This window comes from Lactuca virosa, chromosome 6 (genome assembly GCF_052849685.1).
Source record: "Lactuca virosa cultivar CGN04683 chromosome 6, Lactuca_virosa_CGN04683_v6, whole genome shotgun sequence".
Taxonomy (NCBI): Eukaryota; Viridiplantae; Streptophyta; class Magnoliopsida; order Asterales; family Asteraceae; genus Lactuca; species Lactuca virosa.
This window is the reverse complement of record NC_136431.1, coordinates 119,703,315-119,720,740: the sequence shown is the minus strand read 5'-3', so window position 1 is coordinate 119,720,740 and position 17,426 is coordinate 119,703,315. Positions and strand designations below refer to the sequence as shown.

The 17,426-nt window shown below is 36.8% G+C and overlaps 2 protein-coding genes across 3 annotated transcripts; one reads left to right on the top strand and one right to left on the bottom strand.

The window, feature by feature from the left end:
• Window positions 1-5,383: 5,383 nt before the first annotated feature.
• LOC145121903 (uncharacterized) lies at window positions 5,384-5,737 on the bottom strand. The gene has a single exon (XM_079057586.1). The coding sequence runs from the start codon at window positions 5,735-5,737 to the stop codon at window positions 5,384-5,386; it is 354 nt and encodes a 117-aa protein (XP_078913712.1).
• A 4,478-nt stretch (window positions 5,738-10,215) lies between these two features.
• GRP4 (glycine-rich RNA-binding protein 4) lies at window positions 10,216-11,997 on the top strand. Of its 2 annotated transcripts, none has more exons than XM_079054429.1 (5): window positions 10,216-10,361; window positions 11,052-11,208; window positions 11,287-11,355; window positions 11,502-11,608; window positions 11,717-11,997. In XM_079054429.1, the coding sequence occupies exons 2-5, from the start codon at window positions 11,076-11,078 to the stop codon at window positions 11,828-11,830; spliced, it is 423 nt and encodes a 140-aa protein (XP_078910555.1). In that variant the 5' UTR covers window positions 10,216-10,361; window positions 11,052-11,075; the 3' UTR covers window positions 11,831-11,997. The 2 variants fall into 2 exon arrangements, with proteins under 2 accessions (XP_078910555.1, XP_078910556.1); XM_079054430.1 differs by having other exon boundaries at window positions 10,230-10,361; window positions 11,071-11,208.
• The last annotated feature ends 5,429 nt before the right edge of the window (window positions 11,998-17,426 follow it).

The window sequence follows — 17,426 nt, the reverse complement described above, 5'->3', positions numbered from 1 at the left end:
TTGCACCTTCTGATACTTGTGTTTCTTTACCTCCATTCATTATTCCGATTTCGAACACTACCAATTCACCTACCTTTGAAACCATCCTTACCCAACCCATCACTACTTTGTTCTCATTGCAAACCACTGATCCACTTCCAAATACTGAGGATACTGATGTTGACGAAGGGGGTTTTGGGGGAACATTTGAAGAAATGGAATTTCACGAAGAAGAAGAAACTTTTCCTGACAATATGTTAATGACGATGAAGCAGTTTAAGATTTTGGATAAGAAGATGAATTCTATTATTCAATCTCAAGCTGACATGGGGGGAAGTCAATCTCTTTCAAGTTTGGAACTTGACGTTATGCTCAAAGCATTCGAAGCCAAGATGGTTAGTAAAGTGTCTGACATGCTTAAAGATTCTAAATCTAAACTCATGAAGAAGGTGGATCAAAATGCTAAGGATAATGAGTTAAGGGTGAAGTCTCAATCTTTGAATTTTATCAGTGAAGTTCAAGATTTACGAAAGGTGGCAAAAGAAAGACATGTTTTTTTTTGTTAAAGATGTTAAGCAAGTACGCAAAGATGTCAATTTCAAGCTTCAAGAACTTCGTGAAGACATGATCAAAGAGCTTGCTAGTTCTCAGCAAGACTATGCATCTCTCAATCAAAAAGTGGATGTTATTTATGATGCTGTCACGAAATATGTCAAGCTGTACGAAAGCTTGAGTCCTCAAGTCACTCAACTTTCTACAGATAACAGTCGAAGCTTTGTGGAGCTTACTTCTTTGTTAAAGGAGTTGAAAGATTTGTCTACCACACCTGTTGCCTCTTCGATCATAACTCCAGAATTCTTGTCTCAAATTTTTTCTCAGTTCGAGGCTGTGCTACACAAACAATTGGCTCCATTATCCAAGTTTTCAAGTCTTCTACCAACGGATGCCTCACCTGCTGTCACAGGGGTGCAAGGGGGAGAAAAGAAGGGTGGCAATGCGAAAGTTAGTGATGTTTCACATGAAGCTGTGAAAACTGTTGGAAATATTTTTCAAACAACAATTCCAGTATCAAAGCTAATTATTTCAACTGCTGGGCCTGTTACTTCGACTGTTGTGACAACAATGCCAATTTATACGAAGCCAACTCCAAGACCAATTTCTAAAGGAATTATGATTGGGGAAGGTGGCAGTAGTTCCAAGCCTAAAGAAGTTGATAGTTCTACGATCAAAGACAAAGGGAAATCAATTTTGGTCGAAAAGTCAAAAGAAGAGAAGAAAGCTGAAGTTGAGGCTGAGGTAGAGAAGCTTAGAGTTGTACAAAGCATTTTAAGTCTTCGTGCAAGTGACCCACCTGGAATGAACAAGGGTGATCCTGCGAAGCATTACAACTACGGAACAATTGAAGCAAGAGTTGCATATAACCATATGTATGCTTTTGAGAAGAAGCCAAAGCAAAGCTATGCAGTTGTTAATATGGATATGAGACAACTGGATTTCCCAATCAATGAAATGATGTTTATCATGGCTCAGTACAAAATTGCTGAGAAGTTTGATAATGATGATGATTACACATACATGAAGCTTAGGTTTCATGCTGTGTTAGGGAAACTTCCAGAGGAAATTTGGTCACTCGTGAAGATAAAGAAGGTGATCAGTATTAAGAGGGATGTTCTTTTCGAAGACATGATGCAGAACCTTCGATTTTATGTTGCAAGGGCAAATGGTCAAGAATGCAATTTCTCGATAGCTTATTTTCCATTAATGAACTTGTATGATCTTATACAAGTTGCATTACTCTTGAAAGACAAAGATGCTTCATACCTTCGAGAAACTGATCCAGAAGTTTTTCGTCTTGGTCTAGCTCACATCAAAATATTCATAGATAACTACTATGAGTGTTTGGCCCTAACAGATGTTGAGTTAGCTACTGCGAAGGGGTTAGAAGTGAAAGTACCCATGGAACCAACGAAGACTCAACCTGAGTTGAAGAAGTATGCTGATGGGGAAATATGTTTGAAGCCTTTTGGCATGGTCTTCGCAGGAAAAGACAAAAATGGAAAAGCCAAGAGATTCTTGTTCCAAGCTTGCGAAGTGGAGAGATACACAACGTCCCAGTATACGAACTTCATTGTTCGTATGAATAGCTGCAAGAAGAATAATGAAGGGGACAAGAAAGAGTTAAAGAAGATTATTTATTGGTACTCTGAAATTCGAAGGGTGATGCTGTATGCGATACAGATTCTTTTGAACTGAAGATGGTCGACATTATTACAAAGGGGGAGAATGTAAGGGTCGAAGACCTGTTGTAATATGTCGAAGACCTAAGTTTATTTTACAAGGCACATTTGTAACGAAGCGTATTGTTTAGTCCTTGTAATTTTTTTGTGTGCTTTCTGGTTTCCTATAAATAGGAACATTACTTAGAGTTAGATAAGAGTCTTTGTACAACTTGTCTATTTTTCTCTCTGTAACAGTTGAAAGCATAATAGAGCTGAATCCAGATTATATTTACACCGTGTGTTCAATCTATATTCATATAACTCTCTATTGATTCATACTTGATTCCACACTTCATCAGGGTTATAAACTACTGCAACAAAAACAAAAATAAAAACGTAAAAATGAACAAAAACTAATTAAAAATTACTATTGAACGTTCACCGCGACGTGGTAATGATACCACCTCGTGTTGAAGCAGATAAACTAAACAGAAAGCAAAAACAAACTAAAAACGCGAAATAACTGAGTTCACGTCGTGCGCATTAAGAGCTCCCGTCGCGAGTTTAGTAATTCAGAGAAACTAATGCTAAAAATTATTTTTTTGTAGATTTTATCCCACAAAAATGATCGATTAACCTAACACAGTTAGATCAAAAACTAAAGTAGCCGATCCCCGATAATGGCGCCAAAAACTCTGATGTGCTAGAGATATCACCTTATCAAGCTTTAAATTTATATCCTAACTACTTATCTACTATTGCACCTATAGGTAGTGTACCTGGTCAACGTATAGTATAGTAAAATAAGTTAGGATCGAACACAGGGAACATATTTAATTAACTAATTTAATTGCTAAAAATTAACCTAAAAACAAGCAAAAGTTTAAATGGTTTTTATCTGATTTTTCAAGTTCATACAAACTTAAACACTTAACTAACGATTTCAATCAATTTACTAAAAACACTTTCGTTTAGTTCGAATCCACTTCTCTTCTATGGTTAGTTACTAATTATGGATTATTAAAGTTGGTTACCAAATATTATGTTATTAACAATTCAAGTCTAAATTTACTAATTTTTTCACCAATTCATGAAGTACCTTGTATGGTCATACACAAGCAAACACAAAATTTGTTATTAATTGTAGATAAGTTATGTAAGATTTATCTAAACAAACACAATTATGGTCATAATTTATGTTCTACAGCACAGCTAAATTAGTTACTTTTATCACTTATCTAAGATTTGGTCGATCCTAGCTCTAGTAATTTAATAGTCACTAAACTACTAGTTATCAAGTTCATGTAATTTAATGGTCACTAAGCTACATAAAACCTGAATTCAAGCAATCAAAGCATCAAATATTAACATGCTAGGTAATGAAAATCAAACACAAGCATAGAACCAACTATTAAAATCGATAAATTAGATAACTAAATCATAGAGTTAAAGCTTCATCTAGCTAAACGAAAGCAACTAAATTCAGCTACTCATGGCTGAAAACATAAACACAATCTCAATAGAAATTGACATAATTAAAGTATACCAAACCAATGTAATGAATGTGTTCTTCAATCTCTTGATCTCCCAGTAAATCTCCTTCCAAGAATGTTTTGTGTACATTCTGGACTCTAAATTTGGTTTCTCAGAATATTTCTACTCCAGAAAACTCTCCAAAAGCCCTCCCAAATCGTAAGAATGAAGGAATATTTATTGATTTAGTAAAATCGTTGTTCACGTCGTGAGAATTGATGTCTCATGTCGTTTGGTAGTAATCCTTATCTTCCAAGGAAATTAGATCCTGTTTGCTAATCTTCTAAAACTTGATTCTCACGTCGTGAGATTTGATCCTCACGTCGTAAGCTTGACTTTTCAGCTGGAATTTTTTCTTTTAAGCTCCAATCCTCCAAAGTTCTAATTCTTGTTAATTTTGGTCATTTATCTTTAAGAGTATTCATTTTGGCTGCAAAATACAATTTAATCTAATAAGTATCATATATCTTTGCATTTAACCAAAATATTAATTAAAATGTATTAAAATATTTCCTGAAAATATGTATAAATATGGATATATATATATATATATATATATATATATATATATATATATATATATATATATATATATATAACGAATAGTAAAAAGATAAAGAAAGAATTATGTCACAAACATGCAGTGAGTAGTGACACCATTTGAAATCATTTGAGGGCATGCATCTCAACTCCTTTTAGCTTTCGAGTGTTTCTTATTAAAATTTGTTAGGTTTGAGGGAATGCTAGAACTCTTAGTATATTGTCTATTTTTTTATTTATTTTTTTTTTATTTTTTTTTTGTATAAAGTCACATAAGCTTGAGCATGTGTAAGAAAAAAAAATATAGGGAGTGGTAATGTGCTATTTTAATAGGTCATTTTGAGAAAAATATATATATCAAACACCAATCACAAGCCGTATCTCCACTTTAGCGCCTCCCTTGAGACTAAGGGATATGATCACTACATCGCAATTAGAAAAGTGCTGCCGCATCTGCGCCACGTCATCTCCACTACATATTCACTACCACACTAATACCCATTGGAAATGGTTACCGGTCCACATTTTTTTACATTACGTTAAATAAAAAAACACATATATTAAACATAAATAAATATTTTAATAAAAAGAAAGTACATTAAATTAAATAAAAAACATAAGTTTAATTTTCAATAAACATTTTACTAAAAAAAATACATGAAACATTAAAACTATAAAATTTAAATCTACATTACAAACTGAAAATACATAAAAAAAAATAAACTTACATTACTAATAAAAAGCACTAAAATTAAACTAGCAAATAGAAAATACTACTCTTTGTCATTGTCATTGTGCTCATCGTTTGTGTCCTCATCCTCATTCTCGTCATTGTCATTGTGTTGTTCAAATTGCCTTTGCCATATGTGCTCAGTCAAATCGTGATGTAGATTGTGATGTGTTTCACTACTTTGTATTTCCAAAAACCTTATGAAGTATGCTAGGATGCTAACTTGAATAACTACAAGTGGATTAAGTATATCGTCCAGACTATACGTATAAATAGCCTTATGCTCTCCTATTATTATCATGTTATGTAAAATAACACAAGCAATCAACACCTTCGTCAATTTTTCCTTATGTCATGCTTGTGTCGGATGTTTGATTATGTGTCACTGTTGTTTGAGGACTCCAAAAGCCCGTTCCACATCCTTCTTTGCATATTCATGTGCTGACTTGAACATTTTTTGTTTTTCATCCACCGGATATGAGTATGACTTGACAAATATAGCGTAGTTTGGATATATCTCATCAGCAAGGTAATACCCATAATTATATTCATGTCTATTCACAACATATGACATGTTTTGTTCTTTATTCAAAATGTCGTTAAATAGAGGAGAAGCTCCAAGCACATTCATGTCATTGTCTAACCCTGCCATACCAAATAATGCATGCCAAAACCAAAGGTCCCTTGAAACAATTGCTTCTAATATAACAGTCGACCCACCATGATCAGCTCGCATGAATTGACCTCGCCACGTATCGAGACAATTTACCAACTCCCAATGTGTATAATCAAGGCTACCAAGCATTCCTGGAAAACCATGTTTAGCATGATATGCGTCATACAACTGTTAAACATCACTTCTAGTCGAATTTTGCAAGCATATGTCACTGTAAAGCTCTATAACATACTCACAAAAAAGATATGCACATTCTCGACACGTCCTCTCAAACATTTTCAAATACTCATCAGATGTGTCTGCAGCTATGTCGTATGCCAAATGTCTAAGGTCTCGTTTGATAGTTGTTGTCCGAGAAAGTGTTGTATACGAAAGTTTTCTGACTAGGAAAGAAATCATATTGGTTGATTGTACATCTGATTGACTATACTGAACGATGAAAAATAACCATATTACCCAGCTGTTTTATACTGTGATGGAAAAAGTTGTTGTAACTATAAAAACATACAAATTGTCATATAAAATTAGAATTATTCAATAATAATTTAAAAATCCAAATAGAATGTCGATTAGGTTGTTTTTAAAATATATTAGGATGATGGTGGTGTTGTAAAAAAAGAATTATTCCAATAAAAATAAATTAATAATACAATAAAGTAATATTTATTAATATATAAATATTATATATTATATTTAATATTTATTAATATATAATAATCCAATAAAAAGAATTAATCCATAAAAGGGAAAATAAAAAAAGAATTATTTAAAAGAAATTAATAATCCAATAAAATAACATTAGTTAATATATAACTATTATATAATAAAATTAATATTTATTAATATATAATTATCCAGTAAAAATATAATAATCCAATAAAATGAATTATTTGTTTAAAGGAAATAATAATCCAAGAAAGAAAAAGGCGAGGTTTGGGACATAATTGTCTTTACAACTCATTCAGCCAGAAAGATATGGTTGTGAGGCTTTCTAGAAAAGACATATCTTACCAGAAAAAACTCATTTTTTTGTGCAAATAAAACAGTCTTTCCGGTTCATTATGCTAGAAATATCTGTTTGGACTTGGAAAAATGTCTATCAAACGGGGACTAAGTGTTGTTGTGCATTTTTTGTATTGTAGTAAAACCATGTTTACCTCTAGCATCCTATCTCAATTGAAAAAAACTCATAAATGTGTGTTTATAGTGTGAAAAAAGATGTTTACGTGTTTGTATGTATAAGTAAACTAGTTTATAACCCGTGAGAACCACAGTTACAAAGTTAATTAAATTTTCATGGTAAAAACTCAAAAGTATTAATAAATTATTTTAAGTAGATTATTAATTAAGGTATATTTTTTAGTTATATAAAATTATAATCGTTGATTTAAATAAATACATGAAATTATATCACCTTATAATCTGTATTTATTTTATTTTAATTTTCATTTCAATGTTATAATTTAATATAATTAGAGTGAGAAATTTAAAATTTAAAAATTAAAATGGAGAATCAATAGATCGACAAGTGATATTATATTAATTAGAAGACATAATAGAGTGACACATGACAAAAAAAACTATTCTTTTATTAGAAATTAGAATATGAAGATGGTTGAAGTTTGAGTTCTTTTTAATCTATTTATTATTATTTTTTAAAGTTTGCCGGTGTACACAAAGGTGGAAATGGTCAAAAAATGCTCAGCCAATCACATTTCTTATGAAGACCCGTAAGCCTCTCCAATCGGTACCACCCCTACGCACCAATAGGGCGATGTTCATACGTAGACCTTGTCTCTATGTCAGCTCCTTATGGGCATACATCTACACATACATGAAGTCCTTACGCTTAGGCTAAAGGGAGTGGTAACACTCCTAACACATTGTCACGTCAACTTTTTGAATGCCACCTCATTATTTCTTCATTTAGCACCCAATCTTAACATTCGGTAGGGAGGAGTAACACTCATAACACTCTATTTTTTATTTTCTTTTTTCTAATTTAATTTAATTACTTTATTTTAATAATTTTTTTTAATATTACACAAACATTTGTTTGATTTAATTAATATTACATAATTTTTTTTAACGATACACACTTATATTAAATAAAAAGGATTACAATAATTTAAAGCACAACTTAATACTACTTAAGACCTAAAAATGATTCAATACTACCTAAAACATAATTTAAAATGTCGATTTAATACTACCTAAACGACCTAAAACTTACTTAAGACATAAAACACGATTTAATCCCAGTTATATTGTTTTGCAAGGTCCTTTCTTGCATTGTTGAACACCCGACGATCATCATTTGACAAGTTTTTCCCTAGTTTTAACCACAACTTCAATGCACGATTTCTTTCTTTTTCCTTTCCCAATTCTAAGAAAACATCAAGCTTATTGTACGACCTTCGGAGATCGTATCTAATATCCTCCACTTCACTCAATGAGCTTTGAACACCTTTGAGCTTTCTTTTTGCTTTGTCTCGTCCCATTGGACGAGTTGGAACTTCATATGACTTATCATTGTTTAGGTCAATCCCTCCAATATGCACATCGGGAGATTGTCTGTGGGTTGACTCCGAAGTTTTGCTTCGTTTGGACATCCCCATGTAATCATCGTGACTTTTTAGATCTAGCCATTTTCGATTGCCCTTAATAACTCCCGAAAACGACTCGTTGGCAAAAGCGCTTCCGAATTTCGCCTTGTAAATCTGACGAACTTTATCCATGACATCTAACTCAGTTGCACCGCTTTGGGGGTTGCAGATCGTGTTCAAGTAGATGCCGCTGAACTCAATTGTGGCTCGGTTGGCGGTCCTCCATTTCGAGTAAAGTGATTCGGGATTACGGTACTTCATTTTCACGCATTGACAAAATTAAACCAAACTTTTGCTTTGAAGGTTGTTGAGTCTTGGTCGTTACCGTGGATCAGGTCCTCCGACACATTTAGCCATGATTACGCTAGTGTCCTCTCTTCATCAACGGTCCACCCTCTATATGGAGCCCTCCATTTTCCTTTTTATTGTACTTGTGGTTCAACTTCGGGCTCTTGAAATGACTATTGAACGAGATATTCAACGAGGCCTTCATTGGAAGAATCAGTTGATTCGTCGAGTACGCAGCGTGGTTGAGATTGAAAATTACTTTGCGGTTGAGGCTGAGAAAAGAATTGAGTTTCTTGAACTGTTTCAAACGAATCAAGATCGATATTAGGACGAGGTGTTGATTGAGATTGGTTGTGGTAAATTGTCACTGGTTGAGAAGAGAACGAATTGAATGAAAACATTTGCGGAGTCATTGTAGGAAAGTAGTAGCTAGAGGGAGAGTGAACTGGTTGATCAAATGATGGTCGATAACATGGTGGTAATGGAAGGTTCAGTGATTGAGTGTTTAGATGTGGAAGGTTTAGTGATTTTTTTTGAAACAAACAATTGTTTTTATTAATCAGAGACATATTGTACTTTCACAAAATAGAAGAAAGTATTACATAGACGTAGCGGGTGAACGAGCATCAAGTTGTGCCACAACCCATTTTGGATGACAAAACTAATTCTTTTAAAAACATCTATAGATATCGGGGTTATAACATTACTATGCATGACCCGTTGAACTCTATTGAGTAGCTCCGCAGCTTCTGGCGCAAGGAAACCGAAAGTGTCAAATGCAAAAGGTATAAACGTGTGTTGATTTTCCATGCACGTTTTCTCATATTTTGCCACTTTGCATGATGCAACTTTTAAAACACCTTGCCCCATAGTGAAAACCCAACTCCCTAAGCCCATAAGAGGGGAAACCCCTGTTAGATCTATGCATGCATGCTTCCCTCCAGCACATCCAAATACTAAACATCAGTTGGTCTAAGTATTGATCTTCCTTCCAATGAGTCAGTCAGAAAGGTCATAGGTGCCTCTTTCTTGGCAGAAACCCCAACGCGTCTAAATATGTCGAAAAAAACATCCCTAACCAAAACTTCCTTCCAATGGAGTGTTTAGTGATGAAATGTTTGAAACTTTCTTTTTGTTTGTTATTGGGGTTTTCTTTGTTTGAGATGAAGACATTTTTCTTTGGTGAATTGAAAGAATTTGTGAAAGAGATATAATATTGTGTGTGTAAATTGTTGAGAGTGTGGTTTGATATAGTAGTTGAATATATTTTTTTATTAAAATCGTTTTTTAATGAAAGTTGGTAATAAGTTGTTGAAATTAAATTCAACAATTGAATTCGGTCAAGCAGCAAGCAAACCGGGTCAAACACACTCCAGCCAATTAAATTCGTGCATGGCTTTCTCTTTCTTCTCGCCAAAAGCTTGGCGCATCTCCGGTTGCGACCCCCTAATGAGAACTAAGGGGTGGTGTTATAGCGAACATGGTGAGGTTGACAAGTGCCACTCCGCTTAGCCTTATAAAACAAAAGTTAGAATATTGCATCATATTTTTGTTCAATATCTTTGAAAAAACTTATTCTTTGTTATAACCTAAACCGTGCGGTGCACAGTCTTCACAAGGCAATAACGGTAACAAAGCCGCACAAGTTTACAACTCCAAAAGCATAAGCTATACCCATTTGCGAACGGCGGCTTTTCTTTATATAAATAAGCAGATAAACCCTATTTCACCACTCCAGTGCCATAAACCCTAGCCGCTTTCTCTCTCCTTGAACCCTAATTACTTCCAAGGTACAGCAACTTCTCCTTTCTTCTTGATCTTCTTCGATTTTGCAAGTGATTTATTTATTGATCATGGAAAAATTACCGTCTATATGATCGATCCTTCAAGTTTTGACAAGATCTCTCATCTTCATTAGCGTCTCTTTGTTTTTATTTACTTGTTATGTCTCATCGTTATAGCATGGTAGTCTTTATAAATTATACTTCTTTATATCGTAGTCAGCTAATTTATTTTGGTAGGATTTGTACATTAAAACCTCTTCGTTCGCCAAATTCATCTATTTAATTAAAATAATCAGATTCTGTGTTTTATGTTGTTCGGTGTTATAGTTGTTCAATTCTTGAGTCGTATGTGTTGTTCTTCCAAAGGCCGACATGATTTATGTCCATGGCTGCTTGATTTCTCCATGAAACAGAGACAAGTGTCTATGGTATAAACAGGGCAAAATTATACGTGCAGATTCATTCCAAATTTTGTATTTCGAGTTAACAAAAATCTTTACTAAAACCACGTACTTATAGTTTTAAAAGTGATTAACACTTATAACTTGCAAAAACTGGAAGGTTTTCACAATGGTTTTGATAATTAGATTGTTTTTGAAAGTCAGGTGATCAAATTAAAATCCGTTAATATTAATATCGTACTCTTTTCTTTATGATTCAAACCTTTTACTCAATATACAAAATATTCATGTGCAGATTCTTTGAACTTGAACAGTTGAAATGGCTTTCTACAATAGAATCGGTAGTCTCATGAAGCAAACAGTTTCCCAAAACTCTGTATCAAATGGACAAATAACAGGACCTTCAATGTTCAATGCTATTCGCTGCATGTCTTCAAAGCTTTTTATTGGTGGTATGTAACTCTAATAGTCCTCGACTCACTTCTATTAATGTGATCACGAAATATAATAATCACTTATAAATATTGCAGGTCTTTCTTATCAGACTGATGATCATTCCTTGAAGGAAGCGTTTTCTGGATTTGGTGAAGTTGTTGAAGGTAACAATGATCCAGTAAACTATAAATGGATCTTTCTTATTTCACTTGAAAGTCTTAATAGCCTTTTTGTATTAAGTCTTAATTTATTTATTTCTACATTTCATAAAATATCTTTTTAAATATCATTTTCTTAAATATTTTTTCAGCCAGAGTTATTACTGACAGAGAGTCAGGGAGGTCTAGGGGATTTGGTTTTGTTAGCTACAACAGCGAAGATTGTGCCAAGGAGGCTATGACAGCCATGGATGGACAGGTTAGAAAATCAAGATTGCAGTGATCTCATCATCGAAAATAGCCCTAGAAAGTTTACACTGTATTTAAAGATTACAAATCTAACTTTTAGCTTATTTTGCTTGTTTAGGAACTTAATGGGCGAAGTGTTCGTGTTAGTCTTGCAACAGAGCGCGCTCCACGTACCGGTGGATTTGGAGGTGGTGGTGGTTATAACCGTGATGCTGGAAATGACCGCTACTAAGAACACTATGTTTTTATGCAATAACAAAGTTAAAGTTATATCTCGTATTATCAACACAAGATTATTGATTTTTTTTTCTTTTTTTTGCAAGGAGTTATATGAACTGATTAGTATTATTAGTATGTAATCATGTAATCATAATCTTTTGTGTGCAACTTTTATCTCCATTCAGATGTGTCTTGTGTCTTTTTATGAGAGGAGTTAATATGAACTGGTAGGTGGTGGAAAGGCCTCCATGTCAAACAGTCTATCGTATTGATAGATTGGTTGAATGCTAGTTTTTTGGCATTAGGTGTATATATATATACATGTATATTTTTAATGGCAGAAACGTTAATTACATTTTGTAATACAATGGGTTATCAACCCATAAACCCCATATCAAACCCCTACACCATTTTGATCTAAACTTAAGCCACAAAACACCGTAGTTTTGACATCAAAAACCAAGTCGTTCTGTAAGTCCAAATGACCCATAACAACGCCCTTGAGATGGCGTCAGTACCTTCGTACAATTTAGGTCGCATGACCAACAATTAAAGTCTTTCCACCAGTCGAGGAGTGAGGCTCCAAGAACAAAAGCAAAAAAAGGTGATCTTCATTTTCTTGAAATGCATTGCATATACGGCACAAAGCATTTGTTAACAAAACATAATTTAGACTAACAAACATATTCAACTCCAAATATTCAACTCCAAATATCACGAAGATTAACAAAGCAACTTGTAATTAATTAAAAGTGGTCGATTAGATGCTTAGATAAGCTTTATATATACAACGTTAAACTTGTTACAAGTATGATCACACTAATCAAGAAAGTATATCAAGAACACAAGTATAGGTGGGACCTTACTCTCAAATAGGGAAAAACTATAAGGGATAACTTGGTATATTAAGGCAACTTGACTAGGGATGAGCGTGAGACGGAATTGGTACCAATTGGTATCGTTTTCGATTTTTTGAAAACCGAATTTGATCGAAAGTCAATCTCTACTACCGAACCAAATTAACATTGCCGATACCGATACCGATTTTCGGCACTACCTGTAACGCCCCGATTCTCGAATATCAATTTATGGTGATAAATTCTCATGAATTCAAGGTCTACTCGACGAGTTGGTTGCCTGACTCGTTGAGTAGCAGCGGGTTAGGCCGCGCACTTAAGTGACCTACTCGCCGAGTCCAAGAAGGGACTCGACGAGTAGGAGCTGGAGGAAAAAACCCTAATTTTCGGGGTTTTGCACCCTATTTAAAGGACCATTTTCCCCTTAGCCTCCCTTTACTGCCTCTTGAGAGTCCAGAAACCCTAATTCGTGTGTGTGCTCTATTGTGTGTGTTAAGCTTTGGAAGAGGATTCTTGGGGAGAAGAGCTTGGGGAAAACAAGTGGATTGACGCAAGGAAACTCGTAGGAAGCATAGATCTACTCCATTTGACACCCTTTTGAAGGTATTAGGCTGTTACCTTGACCTTCTCTTAGTTAGATTCTCCTATGTTTGAGTTTTGGGGCCTTTTTGTCATTTTGGTACTTCATTTGAGTGGTGAACCAAAATCTGAAGTTGCAACTTCAGATCTAGGCTCATCTTGGCCCTTACAATCATAAAGTCTCAGCCCTTAGCATGCTAGTGTGATCCCTTGCCTAAGAACCACTTCTTTAGCTTGATTTAAGTCATTAGCACCTTGCATGTACGTAAAGTTTGCAACTTTACGTAAGAAGTATGCCCTAGGAGCTTAGATCTGCAATATGGGGCCTTTGCATGACTTAAAAAGCATCTGTATGGTTGAAGGATTAAAGGGGCTCGGCGAGTCGCAAGGTCGACTCGGCAAGTCATATAAAGATAGTCATGTACTCGACGAGTTGGATGAACAACTCGGCGGGTCCGTTAAAGATTGCCTTGGGCTCGGCGAGTCAGTCGAATGACTCAACGAGTCGGCTAGGGTTTTTCCCCAACCCTTGGACACGTATGAACTCGGCGAGTTGCGGGGAAACTCGACGAGTCAACCAAGGATTTCACGACTTCTCGAGTTCAGGAAGGACTCGACGAGTCGGTAAAGTGCACTCGACGAGTCGGGTCAACATGGACTGTTGACCTTGACTGTTGGCTTTGGCTTTGACCAAGGGTTGACCAGTTGACCTCTGGGGGTATTTTGGTAATTTGGAAATTTATGAAAATGGGTTTTATGGTAACTGTAGGTGGTGGAGTTCGTGTTGGTGATTCGAGAGTTTAGCCTATCACTCCAGTGTGACATTTGGGAGGTGAGTTATCCTCACTATATCAACAGGGTCTAAGGCACCAAGGCCGACCCTTTATCGGATTTGTATCCGGGTATTTGTTGATATGTTTATTGATCTGCTAGATCTGCATCCTGGTAGTTAGGATGGTATTATGTTAGTGACCTGGTTTAGGTCGGTATCCTGGTATATAGGATGATGTTATGTTAGTGACCGGTTAGGTCGGTATCCTGGTTATAGGATGGTTGCTATGCTAGTGATCTGTTAGATCGGTATGATTATCTGTTATATACATGCTAGCGAATGATATTTATGTGCACATGATTGTTTGATTGGTATGGGGGAAAGGGTTGAGGCAGGTCCTGCTGTGTGCAGTAGGCCAAGACACCGTGGGCGGACCGGGTAGACTGCAGGCCCGGGAAGGGAAAATCTAGTCAGGCCGAAGGCCCGGCGAGCGGTCCGGATAGGCTGAAGGCCCCGAGAGGGCGGTCCAGACGTGCCGAGGCTCGGAGAGTGGACCAGATAGACTGAAGGCCCGACGTGGGCGGTCCAGTCAGACTGTAGACTCAGAGAGTGGACCGGGTGGACTGAAGGCCTGGTGCGGGCGGACCAGTCACACTGTAGACTCGAGATGCATGGCTGTTCTGTGTTTGTTATATGATGTGTTATGGTTGTATGAGGTTGGTATCTTAGGGGTAACTCACTAAGCTTTCGGGCTTACAGTTTCAGTTTATTGTTTCAGGTTCAGCAGATGACCGTGGGAAGACGAAGGCGTGACCGTACACTTCCTCGATTTATGATTATGATTTCTGGGAACTTTGATGTCTAAACTATTTTGAAAACAAACCGTAATAACTGAATGGTTTTATATAATTTAAAAAGTTTTAAATTGGCTCAAATTTTAGGGGTGTTACAAGTTGGTATCAGAGCCTTGGTTTGAATGAATTGGAGGAACACTCGTGTGAATCCAGTCTCAAACTAAGGAAAATATTTTTAAAATGATTTAAATGGTTTTCAAAATAAGAAAGGAGGCATGCGAAGTGTACGATCAGCCGGAGCTAGTAAGTAGACCCCAAAATACCATACAAGTTATTTGATATTATGTGATATGTTAGAACAGCATGCTAGTAATAATATAGGAATCCTTAGGAATCGTATGATAGAATTGCTTGATCTTTGATGCCTTATCCTATGTAGAGTACCTCATTGGTTGTTTGTGACCCTTTCGTGTGTGAACTAACTATTGGGTGAATACTCTAAGTCACATGCTACATGGGTTAAATGGTCTTAGGGTAAGGGATTTGGCCCTGCTGCGCAAATCTTGTCTGAGTCCAACCGTTGTGGGATTAAATATTTTAGTCTAAGATTATTTAAGCCGTGCGGTATGTGATTGTATTCGTGCAATAGTTAACTGGCACCAAAGGAGGGTCGTGTGGCAGTTGGTGGATGGGTGGGTAGTGAGAAGCCGGAAGGCTAGTTATGAGATATTTATCATTCCTCTAGAAGTGAGGATTTAACGGTCGCTATGTATATGTATATGGTAGGGTGTTGTGGTGATACTTGAGACACATATGGGTAGGTGTGGAAGGTAGTATGGGCCCGTACTATTGAAAGCACAGGACCCATACGCGTTTCAAGGAAGTCACAACCCCTAGGGTTTGGTTGGGAGTAGGTTCCCCGTCATGTATGCGGATTATCTGATATCTTCCTGGTATATGTTCAGTATAGTGATGGCAAATCGATTTGAGGCGGGATCCGGATCAGGATCGGGAACGAGTGGCCAGGATAGGCCAGTATTGTCCGTCGATCTGATACGGGAGATGATTTCCGTGGAGGTTTCTCAGATTTTGCGAGAAGAATTATTCAGTTTCGTGGACCGAGTCACCACCAGGGTGATCGCCAAGTTCGAGGAGCAAGTTGTAGCGTTGCAATCTGTGAGAGATGTTGCTACCGGGATGACTACTGGGGGAGTGCCGATGGTGGGGTCACAACTAGGAAAGAGGAGGAGGGACTGTTCAGCAGAGGACGAAGAGTTGGAGACAACTAACTTAAGTACTGGAAGTCAGGAGGGTCACGAGGTGTGTGGCAAGTGCGGGGGAACCTACAGATTTGCTTGTCACAAATTCAGGTGCTACAAGTGCGGGGAGAGAGGGCATGTGCAACGGGATTGCAAGAAGGATCAAATATGCTTTCACTGTCACCAACCAGGTCATTTCAGGTCCAGCTGTCCTGTGTTGAGGACGGAAGGAATTCAGATTCCAACGATCATCGTTCCTCAGGAGGTCAAGGTCGAGCCGCAAGAAGTCTCTGGTATGTAATTGGAAAACCCCATTCTGTAATAATATTGTGCTCAAGTCGTCCGTGATCGGTATTTATTCTGTCTTAGAATATTGTTGAGTATGGATAAGCAGTAAGTTCGAGTTAGTTGCATGTTCTGTCTGATCTATGTGTTGCGGAGTTTCATGAGTTGTTAGGCCATTGGAGGTGTCAGGAGAAATTTATTATCAAAGGATTGTAGGTGATTAGAGTTCAGGGATTCTTTAGAGGATGGGAAGTAGAGTGGTTGATTAGAATTCTTTTTTTTTTCATCTATGGCAAGGGTTGTGCCCTTTTAGTTTTTCGAGCTCAAAGGAGTGAGCAGGCTTGTGACCCCAAGATCGGGCTGTATTCCAGCTCGGGGTCAGTTGGTTGCAGGGATTGGCGATATTAATTCAGCGCAGATGGGTCTATGTGACATAAGTATTTTGTGAGGTCCGGTTTACCTTGGAATTCTTGTATCAGGTGGTAAGGATTGATAGTGCGACCTATTGCAACTTTGGGATTATAGACTATGTCTTGGGAATATTTTGTAGCCCGGTTTAGGGAAGAGGTTGCTTCAGCTACTGCAGTTCAGCTGTGAACGTTTGAGCGGGAAACTTGTTTGGAACACCTTTGGAAAAAGGTGCATTACATGGGAGGTCTGCGGACAGGATCCACAAAATGGTTATTCAGCATTGTCAGGATTCAATGGTTTTAGTAACCGTCATGGGTTGGCGGGCGAAAGCACCAAGGGAAGTAGCTCGTCGCCGAGGTATTAGTTGGAGCGCTAGTTAGAAGAGTTGGTTGTTATCGGATCGATCGTTGGACAGTGAGAAGGATTGGGAATTCTCCAATTTTCATGTATTGTGAAGACTTAGTCGAATCTAAGTGGGGAGAATCGTCCCGGGAGAGGTTTTGAAACGGGGATAAGTTTCACAACCCGACAGGGAGAATGGAGGCCCCAGTGGCTGCTTGGTTTGAGGGTTGTGTCGGTTGGGGGTTCGGTAAAACTCCCCAGCATAAGAAACACGTCTTCTTGGTGCTGATAGGCCAGTATTGTCCGTCGA